This window comes from Arachis stenosperma, chromosome 8 (assembly GCF_014773155.1).
Source record: "Arachis stenosperma cultivar V10309 chromosome 8, arast.V10309.gnm1.PFL2, whole genome shotgun sequence".
In the NCBI taxonomy this organism is placed as follows: domain Eukaryota; kingdom Viridiplantae; phylum Streptophyta; class Magnoliopsida; order Fabales; family Fabaceae; genus Arachis; species Arachis stenosperma.
Window position 1 is genome coordinate 53176647 of NC_080384.1, and position 17019 is coordinate 53193665.

A 17019-nucleotide genomic window follows, 5' to 3' on the forward strand; every position below is an offset into this window, starting at 1 on the left:
CATGGTAACACTTACATGAAACCAATCCACGCCGCCGACTACTGCCTGAAGGGAACACACCCTTCCCTCCAGATAGATACTCCCCCGCTCTGTGTTCCAAACATTTCCGCATTTGCAGCTTTGTCAGCATCAATAGATGCCATTCTCGATTTGAAGCACTGTAGCGCATGTTTGTAGCTATTGAAACCATGATATTCGAGAAAACTATAATTTGACACCTGCTCGTTCGCCTCTTTCCAGCTTGAGTAAACACCCGGACGAGTCCCCTTCGTGACAGCGAAAAATAGATAGCGCTGCATGCGTTCTTCCATCCTAGAGAAACGTTAACAAAATCACAATGCTCCCAACCCAAAAATAGATAGCGTTTTTTCTTTGTTATTATTTGAGATAAAGGATCGACTCTTTTGGGACTCTATTCTTCATTTTGTATTTATTTTGGGTTAGTGTTTTTTTTCTTAGGACATAGTCCGGCCCATAAAAAGCAAACCCAAAGTGGATCTGGAAACCCTTACACAACCCGAAAGCAGACCCAAAGTGGATCTAGAAACCCTTACACAACCCAAATCCACACCTCCATAAAATGAGATGTAATATGCACTCCTATTCTAGCCTTTTGATAAAATGGATACCTATAGCATACTTACTATACAAGGATGCTCAAATAAAAATCCATTCATTCAACTTGAGATTGCATAATATATTGAACTTGGAATACAATGAAATGCAAAGTGCTTAAGTGATTAGTACTGACCTTAAAACTAATAATAGCGATCCCTCTAAACTTGCCACTCTCAGAAAAACACATGCAATCAACTTCAGTTATGGTGCCACAATTCTCAAAATAACTTCGAATATCATCATCTTCGGTAGAGTAATAGGAAATTCCTCCCACATATATCTTTGTTGGATTATCACAACCATCTTGACTGAAAATATCACCTAACAGATAAAGATAACAATATATATAAATAAATAAAAGAAATGCAAAATAGTTTCAGCACATAATCACACACCTACAACAATTTTACTGAAAATAAATCCAACTATTATATTGTTTCCGACTACCCTTCTACAATAAATTTTATTGGTTTAAATTTTTTAAATTTTATATTTTCAAATAATAATTTTATAAATATTGATAACTTAATTATTTTTTTGTGACTATTGATAACTTAATTATATTAACATTTAACTATTTTATCAGTTCTTGTAATTTTATTCAATTTTTAATACAATTCGTAATCATTGGATTTTAATTACGCGAAATAAAAATTTGTAATTACATTTTAATAGTAATTAAAAGTACTCAAAGCTATATTACGTGCTATTAGCATTAGTATTATTATTACTGTCATTCAACGCTGTAGCTTGACACTTTTTTTTCATGATTCGAACTATTTTGTTCTACTGTTTTGGTCTTCTTTTTCTTCTTCTATTGCTTCTGTTTCTTTTCCTTGCTTGTTGATTTTTCAGCAACATCGGAAATTTCAGTTGCCACGTCAGTATCGCTCTTTACCTTCCTCTTGTTATTCTTCTTTTTACTGCCCAAACCCTCTGAGCCATTTTTCTTCTTGCTTCCTTTAACTTCGTTGGCAACTTCTGGAGAAGCCTCGGCTGTAGGTGTTCCATAGATCGAAGTTTTCGATGTCTCTCTTGCATAATATGGGCTTGTGGGTGGTAGAGTCAAGAGGACCTTTCAGAGAATGAGATGAAGGAGAATGAGAAGGGGCATTACAAATACTAAAAAAAGAGACATTAAAATTAATATCTGCATTAGAAGAATGAGAAGAAGAAGGAACATCAAAAAAAACCACCAAAAATAATGGTCTGCATTAAGTGAAGTTATAAAATTCCAAGGCCTGCATTAAAAAAGAAAAAAACCAAACCAATAGTTTAGTCCATAAAGCCCAAAAACAACGGTGGTGATGAAGACACGCTAGCCGTGGCGGTAATGGCGGTGGCGACTCCCCTCGTGGTCCCGGTAGTTAATTTTAAAAAGATGTGTTTTTAATATCGTAAGTATGCATTCTGCTATAGGATATTAAAATAAGATGCATAATTTTTTTTTGTCAGAACATGCATGTTCTAAGCTGATAATTTCAATAGTATAACTTTTGTCTCAGCAATAAATATTGAATAATGTTCATATATTTTTTGTTTTAATTTTTTTATTTTTATCTATGGTACGTTTAAAAATCAAATTGATAATAAGTAGATATTTAATAATTTTAATTTTCAACTATACTAACACGAAATTGGTCTTTCTTTTTCAAATTAACCCTTTTTTTATTTCTTTATTTGTTAATATATTAATTTTTTAATGAGTTAAAAAATAAAAATAGTCTATAATTCAAGAAAAAAGAGTAAATATTAAAAAAAAATAATTAAAAATTCTAACATATTTTTTTAATATCAAGATTAAAATTTTTTTTTAATAAATTTACCGCCTAGCTCTTTGCAACAAAGAGATATTTTTCTTCAATAATTCAAACCGAGTTGAAAAAATTGAAAATATTTTTTTAATCTTTAATAATTAACGTTTATGAATTGATTAGGACAAAAATACTCGTATTATATTATCTCGAATATTTTTCCATGTTAAATATTTTTTAATCTCGAATAGTTTTGTAATGTTTTTATTTTTTATTAATTTTTTGACAAAACTCTATTTTTTTTGGTATTCAGAAACAATAAATTCTTTTATAAAATTATAAACTTTTAATTTAAAGAAGATGAGGTTAACACAAAATTATATTTAAATTTTAAATATTAAATGTTAAATGTAAAACAGTTTTTTATTTTTCTTAAGGTTTAATTACTCTGTTCATCCCTATAATTTTTTTTTTTAATTGAGTTCTTGTACCAATATTTTTTTTAATTAGGTCCCTACACTTTTTTTTTCTTTTATTTAAGTCTCTATACCAATTCTTTTTTTTTAGTTGGTCCCTATAAAATTAAGCTAATTACTACTAAGAGGAACTTAATTGAAAAAAAAAATTAGTGCAGTGACCAATTAAAAAAAAATATAAGAACCTAATTGAAAATTTCACGAAACTATAAGGACTAACAGAATAATTAAACCTTTTCTTAAAAACTTTTTTAATTATTAATTTTTTTTTTAATTTAATTATTTTTTTAATCCCAAATGAAATTGTGTTTATGCGTTTGCGTTAATTTATTTGGGTTTAGAAAAAAAGAAAAATATAAAGATGACTAATTGCGATTAAATTTCACTGGCCAAAAGAGATACAAAATGTACCCGAACGTTTAGAAGGCTAAACTATCTCTTCAATCTTTACAACACTGTTTCAAACGCTAACAAGTAACAAATATATTTCTTTTTACATTTTATTTTAATATTATTCTTCTCATCAATATTGTTATTTTTTAACTATAAATATAATTATTATCTTTTTTTGGTCCGATTTCTTCCAAAATTCTTGGTCTGGGCGGACTAGAATAACGAGTTGAAATTTAAACCCAACATTAGAATCAGAAAGGGGTAGTACAAGTAGCTAATGCTACCAAAAACGGCCCAATCAACTAATTATCATTATTATCGTAGTATTAATGTTAAGTACCCACTGAAATTAGAGAGAGGCAAACACTGACTTCTCTGACATGGCAGTCTGTTTTTCTCCCAACCTGATTCACACGCGTCTTGAGGTAGGAGCAGCCACGTCACTTTCATCACATGAAGAAGAGACTTGCATTCATCACCAGAACAATGGCCGAGTGTAAAAACTAAAAAGTTAGCCAATGAAATAATCTTCACAAGATTGTTGTTGGTTAGGTGGGCCTTAGGTGGCAAATGGTAGTAGTTGGAAAAAGTTCGGTGTATAGTAAAAAGGCAAAAAGATTTTTTAAAAAAATATAATTTTTTTAAAAAATTAAATACAATTTTAATTTTTAAAATAGATGTTGAAAATTTTTTTCGCTCTCAACTTTTTTTTTGCATACAAAATCACATGTAAGGTTTAATTTTATTTTAAAATCTTTTTCGGACCAAAATCGTACTTAAGGAGATTTCATACAAAGTTACAAATTATTGAGTTATATATATATTTCTTTCACAATATCTCCCAATCCAGTAATCCAAGAATTAATCCGGATTGAAACTCCATTTAAGGGTTGGTTATCGCCTAATGAATTGCTGCATGAATAAGGTAAGATTCGAACCAAATACTTGTTTAAGTAGACTAATGAGCTAATCACTAGACCAACTAATTTGATTTTTTTTTGTATTAATGAACAAAACTTGTATGTTTTTTAACTTATTTCATATCTTCGATTTTTTTTTGTATTTTCAGCCCAAACGGCCAAGGCACTTGAAATCGGACCAAGGCTTGGCAACAATACGGCCCATCTCCGGGCTCTCCTCATTAGGGGATCCTCAGTAGGGTTGTTGGGTTGTTGCCTCAACCGTGCGAATCACCTCCTAAGTCTTCATCGGTCACCGCTGATCCCCGTGGCGTCGCCGTCGTGATCCAGTTGCCGTCTGCCTCCACCAGTTGCCGTCCATCTCCTCCATTTCAAGTAAGATTTATCTCTGTTATGTTTCTTAGGGTTCCGTTACATTGTGAAGGAGTAAATTTATCTTGACTTATGTTAAAATCACTAGTAATTTTTGCTGGCAATCAACACCTTAAGTCAGCGTCTGAAAACAAGATGAAGAAGTAGTGAACACTGAATTGAATCTGAATCAGATCTTGTAGAATTCATTCTTTGGCGTTGATTAAGACATGGAAGCGTCGTTTTTCCGTTTTCTGAAGATTGTTGGAGTTGGATACAAAGCTAGAGCGGAAGCTCAAGGTCGGTTATTGTATCTGAAACTTGGATACAGCCATGAGGTTGAATTGGCGGTGCCGCCGGCGGTGTGCGTGTGTTCTGCTTCAAGAACAATGTGGTTTGCTGCACCGGAATTGACCAAGCAAAGGGTGCACCAGTTTGCTGCCACAGTGCGTAATTGCAAGCCTCCTGAAGTTTACAAAGGGAAAGGTATAATGTACATTGATGAAGTCATCAAGAAGAAGCAAGGAAAGAAATCTAAATGATTTGCCACACCAAATATAACATATGATCCATCCATTTTGTATCAGGTAGAGATAACTGTTGAATAATCCTCTTTTCTTTGTCTTCTGTACTTCTATTAATTGGTTTTAATCAATATATTAGTTTTGTGATTTTAGAATTTGCTTGAATCAATTGTCATTACTGGTTCTCCTTTCTTGCTGCCTCTGCCTTGGGTATAACCAACTTCAGCTAAAGTAACAGTGAACTTGATTGTTCTTTTAGAAGAGGGGAAAAATCACTAATTTGGTTAAAGCAACAAAAGAGGATAGTTTCTTACTTTCTTTAGCTTTAACAATAAAGTAAAATAAAATAATATCACGGTAAAGTGTAGTGTGTAATTTCTTATTTTTGCTGTAAAAAGTCAAAATAGTGTGGATTTATTGGTGGAAACCAAAGTCTTGATGGTGCCTTGGCCATGGCAAGAGCTGCATTGAAGATGTAAGCAAAGAAAGGATCATATTTTGCAGTAGCCTTAACAATACAGTTTGCTGATTGTATTGATTGGTCAACTTGTTTAATTTAATCATGTATTATTCAAACATTAGTATGATTGATTTTACTATTAGCTCTTATGCTTATAGTGTATAACGTTTTTGTCTGGATTTTGCTCACTTGGGAGAGCTTTATAAACAACTTACAGAATGTGTAGTATGATATATTCAAGTATTTTTGTGTTGCATTTTTGTTATATAAACGATTTCAATTTTAGTTATAGGTAATTTCCTTCAAATTGAATATTGATGGATTGGTGATTGGAACATATATATAAAAATTTGAAATTTTAGAAATATTAATTGTATACAACTTGGAATAATTATTCAAAATAAGTCATTTTAAATACTATCTTGTCTTGTCTTTATGCTCCCGTGAATGAAAAGTTATGAAGGTAGTTATGGGGATAAGCTGAGTGTAAAAGGTTAGCCAATGAAATAATTTTCACAAGATTGTTGTTGGGTAGGTGGGCCTTAGGTGGCAAATGGTGGTAGTTAGAAAAAGTTAAGTGCATAATGAAAAATTAAAATGGAAACATTTTTTCTAATAATTCGACTTATAACAAGATTTCATGCAAAGTTACAAACTATTGAGTAGTATTTCATTTTTTTTTGTGTTTTTGTTACAAACTATTTTTTTTGTCTTGTATGCTTTTTTTTTACATATTTTATATCTTTCATTCTTTTTTATATATAACTTACTATTGAATTATCAATTATATATTTAATATATGTGTTTAAGATTATTTAAATATCTGTTTTGTTAATTAAGAATTATTTAGTAATACTTGTTTTAGATTACTCTTGAATTTGTGTTTTCTTAATAATTATAAATATAATCAGTCATAGAAAAAAGAAAGAAAAATGAAATTTTATTATGATTGTTGGTGTTACTTGGGAATTTTGTCATCCCAGGAATGGATAATCAAGCAGTTGCTTCTTTAAACGAAGTCAAGGATACATTACAAAGTCCTAAAGATTACCTAGAATTTTTGAATACTCTACTTGTCTACCGCAAAGACATTACTTCCCAACAAGAATTGGAGTCATTGATACGGTTTAAAGTTCTATTTATACATTTAATTTTTTGTTAATTTATTCTGCCAATATGGTTGAGTAAACAAATACATACAAAATTTCTTCCAAAATTAATGAAATACAAGAATAGTCCATTTATGGGAACCAATCACAAATTCACAATTATGTAGTGTGAGAAAATAATCACAATCACCTCTTATTTATTTATTTTAATAATGGTTTTTGGATGTATTTTTTCGGACACAAACTTTCTTTTCATCGATTGGTCTATCTAACAAGGATGGATGCATTATGTCCACAATAAACATAACAATCCCAAATGGTGAGGACATTTTCAACTTTTTCACAAGAGTTGTAAAGTTGCATAATTAGCATTACTCGAAAAATAAGTTTCGATACCATTAGTTTCTTACTTAATAGGACTCAAAGGATAACGTATTACCCGTATTTAGCAATTCGTAGGGGATTGCTTTATCATTTTGGTGTTTCATTCTTTCGAGGGGAAAAAAAGGCTTCCTGTTTCTTTATAAACAAATTGAGAATTAAAAATGATAATGTACTAACGGATAACTATAGAAAAATGTATAAAAAATTTAAAAGTACCGCTATTAATATAATTTTGAAAATAATTGACAAAAAAATTAACCTGTCTGCCGAAATGGACCTTTGTAAACAAGAGTTTGGTATTGTGTAGGTCAAGCAATTTGGAAACATTTCCATCTAAATAGGCTCGTAATATACAAGAAGTATTAAACAAATATACACAAAATCACCCCAAAAACCTAAAACCAAATTATACCAACATTTCAACACAAGCAGAGAAAAGAAAAACTGGTTTTCGGTCCAAATATAATGGAGGATTTCCTAGCGCAAGTCGAGATCACCCAAGAAAAAAAAAACACACCAGATTCATTATCCAATTGCAAACACCAAAAGTATAAAAAAGATGAGAACCAGCGATGAGAAATATAGGATGGTGTGAAAATCATCCACTATAGCGATGAATAAAAAGCCGAGTAAAGTACATTGATGTGCAAGTCTATATGAACCAAAATCCATAATTCACGAGAGGCAATCATAAAAGTCAAAAAAGAAAGAGCTAACACTCCTCAACGGGTAACATATCACGGGTTCGGAAAACATTTATTCAGACTTTGCAGCTGGACATAATAAACACAGTACTCAACGGTAGTCCTACTTTGCAGCAGCACCGCCTTACTGTTTTGCAATGTGAACAATAAGATCAACCACGCGAGTGCTGAAAAGGCCACACATAAACCAAGCATTAATGTCTCGTGAAAATTAGATATTGTTTTGAATAAATATTAACCAACTCAACAGTAATCAACTCCATGATTGCCCCATCTCACAGGAAATCATGTGAAGGAAAGGAAAAAGTGAACGGGTATATTACCTGTAACCCCACTCGTTGTCGTACCACGAAACAATCTTCACGAAGTTCTTGCTCAATGCAATTCCTGCCTTGGCATCAAAGATGCTTGACCTGTGGGGAAACCATGATAAAAATTGTTACGGCATCAATCCATGACTTAGTTTAATGAGCATTCATGTGAACAACAATTCGGTATTGCATCAACCAGCAGAAATGAAAAGTTTTTTCAACAAATACACACCTGCTGTCGCCAACAAAGTCGGTGGAAACTACATCATCTTCTGTGTAACCAAGGATGCCCTTCAACTTGCCCTCTGACTCCTCCCTGAGAAAGGCAACGACATGAACCGAGATGAGCCAAAATAGCAAAAAAAAAAAAAAAAACAGTTATTCTCAATATCCAATAACTTGAAATTCAGTGTACGATCATTCAAGTACAACATATTATCCCAAGACGAGATTGATATTCTAAGCAAGCTGCCCTTACTTGATGGCCTGCTTGATTTCGTCATAGGTGGCAGGCTTCTCCAACCTCACTGTAAGGTCAACAACGGAGACATCAACGGTGGGAACACGGAAAGCCATTCCGGTCAATTTTCCATTCAAAGAAGGGAGGACTTTGCCCACGGCCTATACATACAGGGAAACAACAATGCGTAAAAGTAAATACAGAAGATTTTTAATGAACACTATATTATATCTTAATGGACCATAAAGGCCTTAAATGCCACGATATAATGTCAAATATTCACCTTGGCTGCTCCAGTGCTGCTAGGAATGATGTTGAAGGAGGCAGCTCTTCCACCTCTCCAATCTTTGCTGGATGGTCCATCAACAGTTTTCTGGGTGGCTGATTCAAAAACAAGAAATAGAAACCAGAATTAGCATCAAATTTCAATGAGATAGGCACGTGGCAACATGCATAATCAACTAGCAAATAGTAGCAAGCAATAGGCTCTCACCAGTGATGGAGTGGACAGTGGTCATGAGACCCTCGACTATGCCAAACCTGTCGTTGATGACCTACAATAGCAACAATCAACAATTAGATCCGACAAAAAGCGATAATTACAATTCCTATGTCAGATCACAAAAAATACCTTGGCAAGTGGAGCAAGGCAGTTGGTAGTGCAGCTAGCATTAGAAATGATGTCAAGCTCTGGCTTGTATTCGTGTTCGTTAACACCAACAACAAACATAGGGGCATCTTTGCTGGGAGCAGAGATAATAACCTTCTTAGCACCACCCTGTATAATACACGAAAAAACACTACATTAATAACCATACGACCACTCGAAAGTAAGAACTGAAAATAACACCCAACAGATTCACGCTTGACAACACACCAAAACAAGATCATCCACCACAGGGGACACTACAAAAAAATTGGCATCAATCATAAAACAAGTACCTAACCTACAACAGAATCATACAAAATGGAAGCAGTACAAAGAGACAAACCTTCAAATGGGCAGCAGCCTTGTCCTTGTCAGTGAAGACTCCGGTGGACTCAACGATGATGTCAGCTCCGGCGGATCCCCATGGGATCTCCTCAGGGTTCCTGAGACAAAAAAAAATCAGAACACATAAATAACCACATAATCGAGCCCGCGAGCACACAAACAAACGACGAATTACGATGCATGTACTATGTTTCTTTCTCATACACCTGGCTGACTCGCCTTGCGCCACCATTAGATGGAGGATCAGGATCCCATCCAAAGGTGGATGAGGCTCCAGTCAGCTCGAGTATGAAACAGAGCGAGTTCAAAAAACATTTCTCATATAAAAATAGCACTGCAAAATCATTTTATTTTTATATACAAACCAACAACAGAAATAACAATAATCGGAGACTTAAAAGGATGAAAATACCTGATTCCGAAAACAGTGACTGGCTTCTCGCCAAAGAGAAGGGTCTTCTCGTCCTTGACCTTCAACTCGTGGTGCTTCCATTGACCGTGAACACTGTCGTATTTGAACATGTATGTCTACAAAATCGAAAAACCGACTCAACCAACAGATCTAACTACTTTTTCAAAAAAAAATCAAATGAAAAAGAAAATCATAGAAAATATTTTAAAATTGTGCATGCTTAGTAACAGTAGAGATCAATGAAATTGAAAGGATTTAAGAACGGACCATGTAGTCAGTGGTGATGAAAGGATCGTTAACGGCAACGAGTTCAACATCATCTCTCTGGAGAGCAACCCTAGCAACCAAACGTCCGATTCTTCCGAATCCTGTCGCAAACAAATTCAAAAATCACAAAACAAAAAGAAATTACAAAATTAAAACAAAAACAGTAGTAAAGCAAGTAGAAGAAATGGATCTGAAGAGTTAGAAGATAGATCAACGGAAGAGATAGGGTTTCTGTACCGTTGATTCCGATCTTGACCTTGCCTGATCCAACATCATTTCAATCAAAATAGAAACACAAAAACAAGTTAGATCGGAGAAGAAGAAATTAAATAGTGAAAGGAAGAAGAAGAAATGGAAGGTGATTAGTGTTGTGTACCCATGATTGAAGATTGTTGATGCAGAGAGTGAAGAAGAAGAGTGAGTAGTAGAGAGTAACAGAAAAGTGAAGAAGGTGAAGAGTGAGTGAAGAGTGTTATGGGAAAGTAGGGTTTTATTGAGGTGGGTGACCGAAAGGGTAGGTTAACGTTCGAGAAGAGAGAGAGAAAGAGGTGATTATGTTAATATACGTGCCACACGTATGACTCGCCATGCTGTGTCACCAATTTAGGTCTCCGGTTTCTGGTGGCTTCTTGACTCTTGTTGAGTTGGATATTATTAATTTATTATCCTCTTTTATGCCAACGGAATATGCCTTTGTGTTTTCAAAATTTTTTTATTAAATTTTAAATTATTTATCAAATTTTAAATATTATCTTTATATTAAGGTATTTTCACGCGAATCGATATATTTACGTGTATAAATATATATTATTTTATTTATTTTTATTATGTTATATTTTAATATATATTTTACAAAAATGATTGATATAGTAACTGATTTTTTATATATATATATATAATATATTTATTCATATTACTCTTTTTCAAAACGTAGATTTGCACTAACTCTCTTTCAACAAAATTAATTTATATGTATGTTTAATAATGATATTTTAATGATATGAAATATTTTACAAAATTGTTTAATTAATTTTTCTTTAACTATTTATATACTAAACATGAAAATATAAGTTTTTTTATATAAAATTAATAATTAAAAATTATTAAATTATTTAATATATTTAAATAAATTATTATTTAATATTTTTTAACTATTAATTTTATATAAAAATATCTATGAGTCTTAAACGAAAATAAACTTAATCTCCTAACCTACATGTTGAATGCACACAATGCATAATAAATATATACTTTCGTCTTTTAAATAAAAAAATTATAATTACAAATATTAAATTAAAATAGATCATGACAAATTAAAAGACAAAAATTAAATATTTATTCTACATTAAATTCAATGGGAATAGATTTTAAGAAAATAAAATATAATTTTTAATTTTTTAATATCTTTTATATTTTCTTGTAATTTTATTTAAAAAATGTATATTTTATCCTTGGAGCGAAAAAAAAAAATATTAAGAGAAACGATTCCGAATTCAACATGTAAAAGGGGGTAATAATGTAAAATGCAGAAGTGGAAGCTTGTTTTGTAAAGCTTAGAAGAGTCTAGATTCGTTGGATTGTGTGGAAGGAAAAAACAGAGAACAAAACAAGTGGCTCGGATTCAGTGGGCGTGTCACGTCGCTTTTGATTTTGAAGAGCGAATACTGGAGCCTCTCGTATTCGCATACGCATACACATATGCGTGGGCCTTACAATTCTCAAAGCCAAGCCACTACCTTCTTTTTAGGGTTCCCAACTCATGCCATTGGTTGACTTGAATCAATACTCCAGTTTATTTACCCACAAAATAATAAATTATCTCTGTTTAATTAGGGCTAGAAGTGAGTCGAGCTAGACCGAGCTCAAGCTCGACTCACGAAAATTGAGCTTGACTCACGATTCGATTTATTAACAATTGAGTCTATTTCTTAAGCTCAAACTCGGCTCACCGAAAGCTCACGAACTTGCTCGAACTCACGAGCTGGCTCAAATAAGAGAAACATAAATACATAATCTATAATTCTATATCAATAAATTATAACTTATATATTTTAAAAAATATTTAAAAAAATCAATTTTATATATTGTTTATGTATCAATAAATTATAAATTTTTTATTTATGTCCTATATTAAAATTATATGTAAAAAATAAATATAAATATTAAATAATTAAGATTGTTATTTTATATATATATATATAATCGAGCCAGCTGACGAGCTAATGAGCTGAACTTATCTAAACTCAAACTCGACTCATTTAATTTATAAGTTTAATTCTAGGCTCAAGCTTGGCTCACCAGCTCACGAGCTTAACTTATCGAGCTGTTAACGAATCGAGCTCGAACTGGCTCATGAGCTGGCTTGACTCACTTCCAGTCCTAGTTTTAATAATATAAATTATTGTATTTATTAATTAGCCATATCAGTGATTTAATTTGTAGTATAAAAATATTATAAATTTATCTATATTTATTCATCAATATATATATATATATATATATATATATATATAAGATTTTTATCCTCCAAAATTCAAATTTTGTTGCTCACTTGAAAATATAAAATGTAATATTTTATTATTTATTTTATAGATGGAAGTAAAAGAAAATATTCAAAAATAAAAAATTAAACGTTATCTTTTTAAGTGAAAAACAAATTTAGAAGATCCAAATTTATATATATGTTTGTCTTTTCTTAAGAGGGATTAGATTTTTTGGCGAGTTTTTATTATTTGTTTATCTTATTTATTTTAGAGGTGTTTGAGTTATGATTTTTTCTTTGTTAGAATTATGTTTAATAGATTTTGCTTTTTATCAAGTCATTTATCTCGTTGGATTTAAGAATATATGTAAATTAAATGCGATTATATTTGGACAAATTTGTGATTAGATCTGTACTTAAAACTTTTGATGAAATTAAATATAAATGTGTTGTATCGTAATCTCTTAGACTATTAAAAATAACTCTCTATTTTGGTCTTTGCTTTTTTTTTTGTGTTTCTTTAAATGTTTAGTAAAAAGAATTTTCTAAGTCTTTATTTTTTATCGATTTTAATCAAACAACAAAATCGTATACAAATTAAGTACAATTTGTCTTCTAATGTGACTAAACTATATTTGAAGTATGGATCAAATAAAATATGACTTTGATTGTTACATGAACATTTGAGAATTTTGTTCATAATATTTTATAACCAAAAAGTTGGGACACCTCAAGCCACTGCTTTTGGCACCAACATTGGAGCCTTGCATGTTTGGCTACCACTTTTGGCATCTCATCACATTATTTATTTGCATATGGAAATCAAAATTCTTTTCAAATTAGATTCCTTAACCAGCTTTAACTCTTATTTGTACCTTATGAGCTAACCTTTTGGGTAAAATGTACCTCATGTGTCATGTCTTTGTGATTAAAGAATAGTAGCATTTATGAATAGGGGCCTCGAGCTTTGTTTGTGGCCGCATATATATATATAATTTCCTAAAACGAGGAATGAATTATTCTTAAATTATTTTGATTTGATGGGACTGAAATAAATTAAAATAAAAGATAAATTATACTTTTTTGTTTATGAAGTTCGTCAAAAAAATTTTTAAGTTTTATTTTATTCAAAAATTTTAATTTGTATCAAATGTATCCAAACTATCCATTTTTTTTTGTTTGCCTCATCCTTTTTTGGTAATATTTTTTTCTTTTGGTCTTTCTCTTTGTTTCTTTGGGCCAATTTTTTTTTATCTTTAATCCGTTTTTGATGGGCTTAAGTATCTATGCTACCTCCGTTTTTGGTTGTCAAGTATTTATCCAACCTTCGTAAGCTATTCTTTTCCAACATTAAACCCAAATAGTCAGAAGTTTGTCGGGCCTAGGCACGTTTCTTTGGGGAGTGGATAAAAATTTAGATGGCGTGCCGTGCTTATTTTAACTATTCATTACTCTCTTTTATTTATTTCTGGTCTCACTTATAGAATTAAAGATGAGAGATCACATTGGATTCTGTCAAGTATTAAAAAAACTGGAGAGGATCTATTTCCCGTTTCTTTGAGTATATAAACATTCAAAACCAAAAACATGAGATGCAACAAAAAAAAAAGCATAAATTATAAATTCAAGCATTCATGGCATAACATGTCCAAAAAAAAAAGGCATACAGGGGAACAATGACTTCTTAAAAAGACTGCAAGCATACAAGACACTGTTAGGGTTTAATGTGTGTGAGTGAGCAATAGCCGAATAAGATAAAACTCTTAAATATATGTAAGTAAGTAATGTATGTGACCTTGTAATAAGAGGTTGTTTAATGAGTTAAACACTAAAGTGGTCCCTGAGATTCACAAAATGCACCGATTTGGTCACTAACTTTTCAATTGCACTATTTATGTCCTCGACTTTGGAAAAAAATGCACCTAGTCAGTTCCTCCCCCCTTTTCCGTCGAAACCCCTTTCCGGCGGCAATGATGTCGCAATTTTTTTGCCATGCTGGACTAAGGCAAACGGCGTCGTATTAGTATTTGGTGCTAAAAAATGAAAATGACGCCGCTTCAAGAAAGAAGGAGTTACCAAACGTCAATAACCCCCATATTCAACGAGATAACTTGGCCACTTCATCTTCTTCATCACGTTCGAACTGAAAGCTCCACCCCCTGGGTTCCGCTAGTCCTGCTGAGGTTTTCTGAGGTGACGCAAACTGGTGAGGGTCGAAACGTGCTCATCGGTCGCTCAAAATCGGGGAAGGAAGGAGCAAAGCTTCCTCGTGAACCCACTGACACAAAGGTAGGCATGCAGTGAATAAAATATTTTTTATTTATCTTTTAAAGTTTTAAGGTATCCATTGTTGTGAGTTTGAGTTGGAAATTTTGTGCTGGTTGATGCCAAATCATTGAATGGTATATTATTAGGTAGGGTTTAGGGTACTGGGTGGTGTGGCTTTGGATTTTGTGAATGCTCTGTTTTCACACAGGGAATGTGGGTGTTTCTATAATGGTATTGTGATGAAGTATGTGATTTTAAACAATATTGGATTATTCTGTACTGTGGTTTGTTGATTATATTATCAGTACATACAGTAGATAAATTTTTATATCTGTTTTTCACTGTAGATGAAAAAATTGTTGGATATTATGTTCCACCATGGTGGGACGTTTAAGAAGAATGATGATGGTAAATTGGTTTACTCACCTGACAATAGAAGTTGCTTAGGAGATTTAGATGAAGATACCCTAGATGTTTTTTTCGTGAGAAACTATTTCAAGGAGCTGGGGTATGACAAGGTAGTTGAGTGCTGGTGGCTGGTTCCCGGAAGGAGCTTGGAGGTGGGACTGAGAGCTTTGACCAGTGATGATGAACTAAGAGAGATGTGCTTCCATGCAGAGAGGAATGATGGAGTACTTGATGTGTATTTTGAACATGGAGTTTCCACACCTGAACTGATGGATGGAAAAGGGGTTGTGATGTTCATTGATTATGAAGCAGAAGAGGTTTGCCATGGTGACTTACAGACTAACAAGAAAACACATGTGGATAGCTCAAACCAAACCCCATATGACAAATCAGCTACAAACCCAATTCCAAACCTCTCAACTGCAAACACAATTCCTTCTACTGCAACTCCCATTCCAAACCATCCTACTGCTGACCCCCTCACTACAAATCCTACCAATGAAGAGCCCAACCCCATGGATGAACCTGATAACCCCAAACCCAATTATAGACCCAAGCCAAAATCCAGTACAAAACCCAACCCAGCTCCCATTGTGAAACATAATCACAAGCCAACTCCAAAGCCCAAGAACCTTCTGAAGCCCAACAAAACTCAATCAAAGCCCAAGTCCAACTTCACTTCCAAGCCCAAACCCAAATTTAACCCACCTAAAAGAATTACTAGATCTCAGGCAAAAGGGAGGAGTACTAACAAAGGCAAGCAACATCTTCATGTGGATTTAACTGTAAATGAATCAAGAAGTGATGATGGCAGCTCAGAGGATACATCTTATATCCTAGTGCAAGAGGCCAGCTCTAGAAATTATGAAGAATTGGTTGCAACAGTTTCGAAACCAATTAGGAAAGAGGTCAAAAAGGTTCAAAAGAAGGCAGGCATGGCTAAAGGGAAGGAGAGATAGGAAAAGATAAAATAATGCAAGATGATGATGCAATTATTAAGGATTATTCAGATGTAGAGGTGGACATAGGCTTTAAAGGAACTCCATGGGAAGGAATTTGGTATGAAGCTCTCGACCCTGGTGCAAAATCTGATGGAGCCAACTCGTGGCACTCGAAGGAGATGAAAACTCCTCCTAACTCTGAGGATGAGCTGGAATCCGATGGGGATTCAGATGAATTTCCCATTTTCCAAGGTGGCCAGAGGTTTGGTGAGCTGCAACTTCAAGTGGGGATGAAGTTCAATACCAAACAAGAATTCAGGGATGCTGTGAGAGAGTTTACCATACAGGAGGGAAGGGGGATTAAGTTCATTAAGAATGATAATATATGAGGTGTAGGGCAGTTTGCCAAGTGGAAGAGTGCTCATGGGTTGTGTATGCTTCAAGAGGACTGTTGCTGGCAGATCAAGACCTTTTATGATTATCATACATGTCCAAGGGAAAATTCAAATAGGACTGCAAACAGAGCATGGTTGGCTTCTAAGTTGGTTAAAAATGTTAGAAAGTATCCTAATTTCAAGCAATGTGAGGCTGCAGTGTACTTTAGGTCGAAATGTGATCTGATTCTGCATAGAAACTCACTAGCTAGAGCCTTGGCCGATGCAAAGAATGTTGTTTATGGCGATGAGAAGGCACAGTATGCCTTATTAAGGGATTATGCTGAAACACTTCTAAAAACGAATCCCGGATCCACTGTGAAGATTGGGGTGATTCCATTGTCTGACG

General features: G+C 33.1%; 1 protein-coding gene and 1 pseudogene across 1 annotated transcript; one reads left to right on the forward strand and one right to left on the reverse strand.

Moving 5' to 3' along the window:
• Window positions 1-4030: 4030 nt before the first annotated feature.
• Window positions 4031-5191, forward strand: LOC130945222 (60S ribosomal protein L6, mitochondrial-like; annotated as a pseudogene).
• A 2371-nt stretch (window positions 5192-7562) lies between these two features.
• LOC130944257 (glyceraldehyde-3-phosphate dehydrogenase GAPC2, cytosolic) lies at window positions 7563-10743 on the reverse strand. Its single transcript, XM_057872490.1, has 12 exons — window positions 10514-10743; window positions 10375-10398; window positions 10138-10238; window positions 9871-9986; window positions 9457-9556; window positions 9096-9242; window positions 8958-9018; window positions 8748-8845; window positions 8483-8625; window positions 8237-8320; window positions 8017-8106; window positions 7563-7860 (listed from the first exon to the last, which is right to left on the reverse strand). The coding sequence occupies exons 1-12, from the start codon at window positions 10515-10517 to the stop codon at window positions 7818-7820; spliced, it is 1011 nt and encodes a 336-aa protein (XP_057728473.1). The 5' UTR covers window positions 10518-10743; the 3' UTR covers window positions 7563-7817.
• Window positions 10744-17019: the final 6276 nt, after the last annotated feature.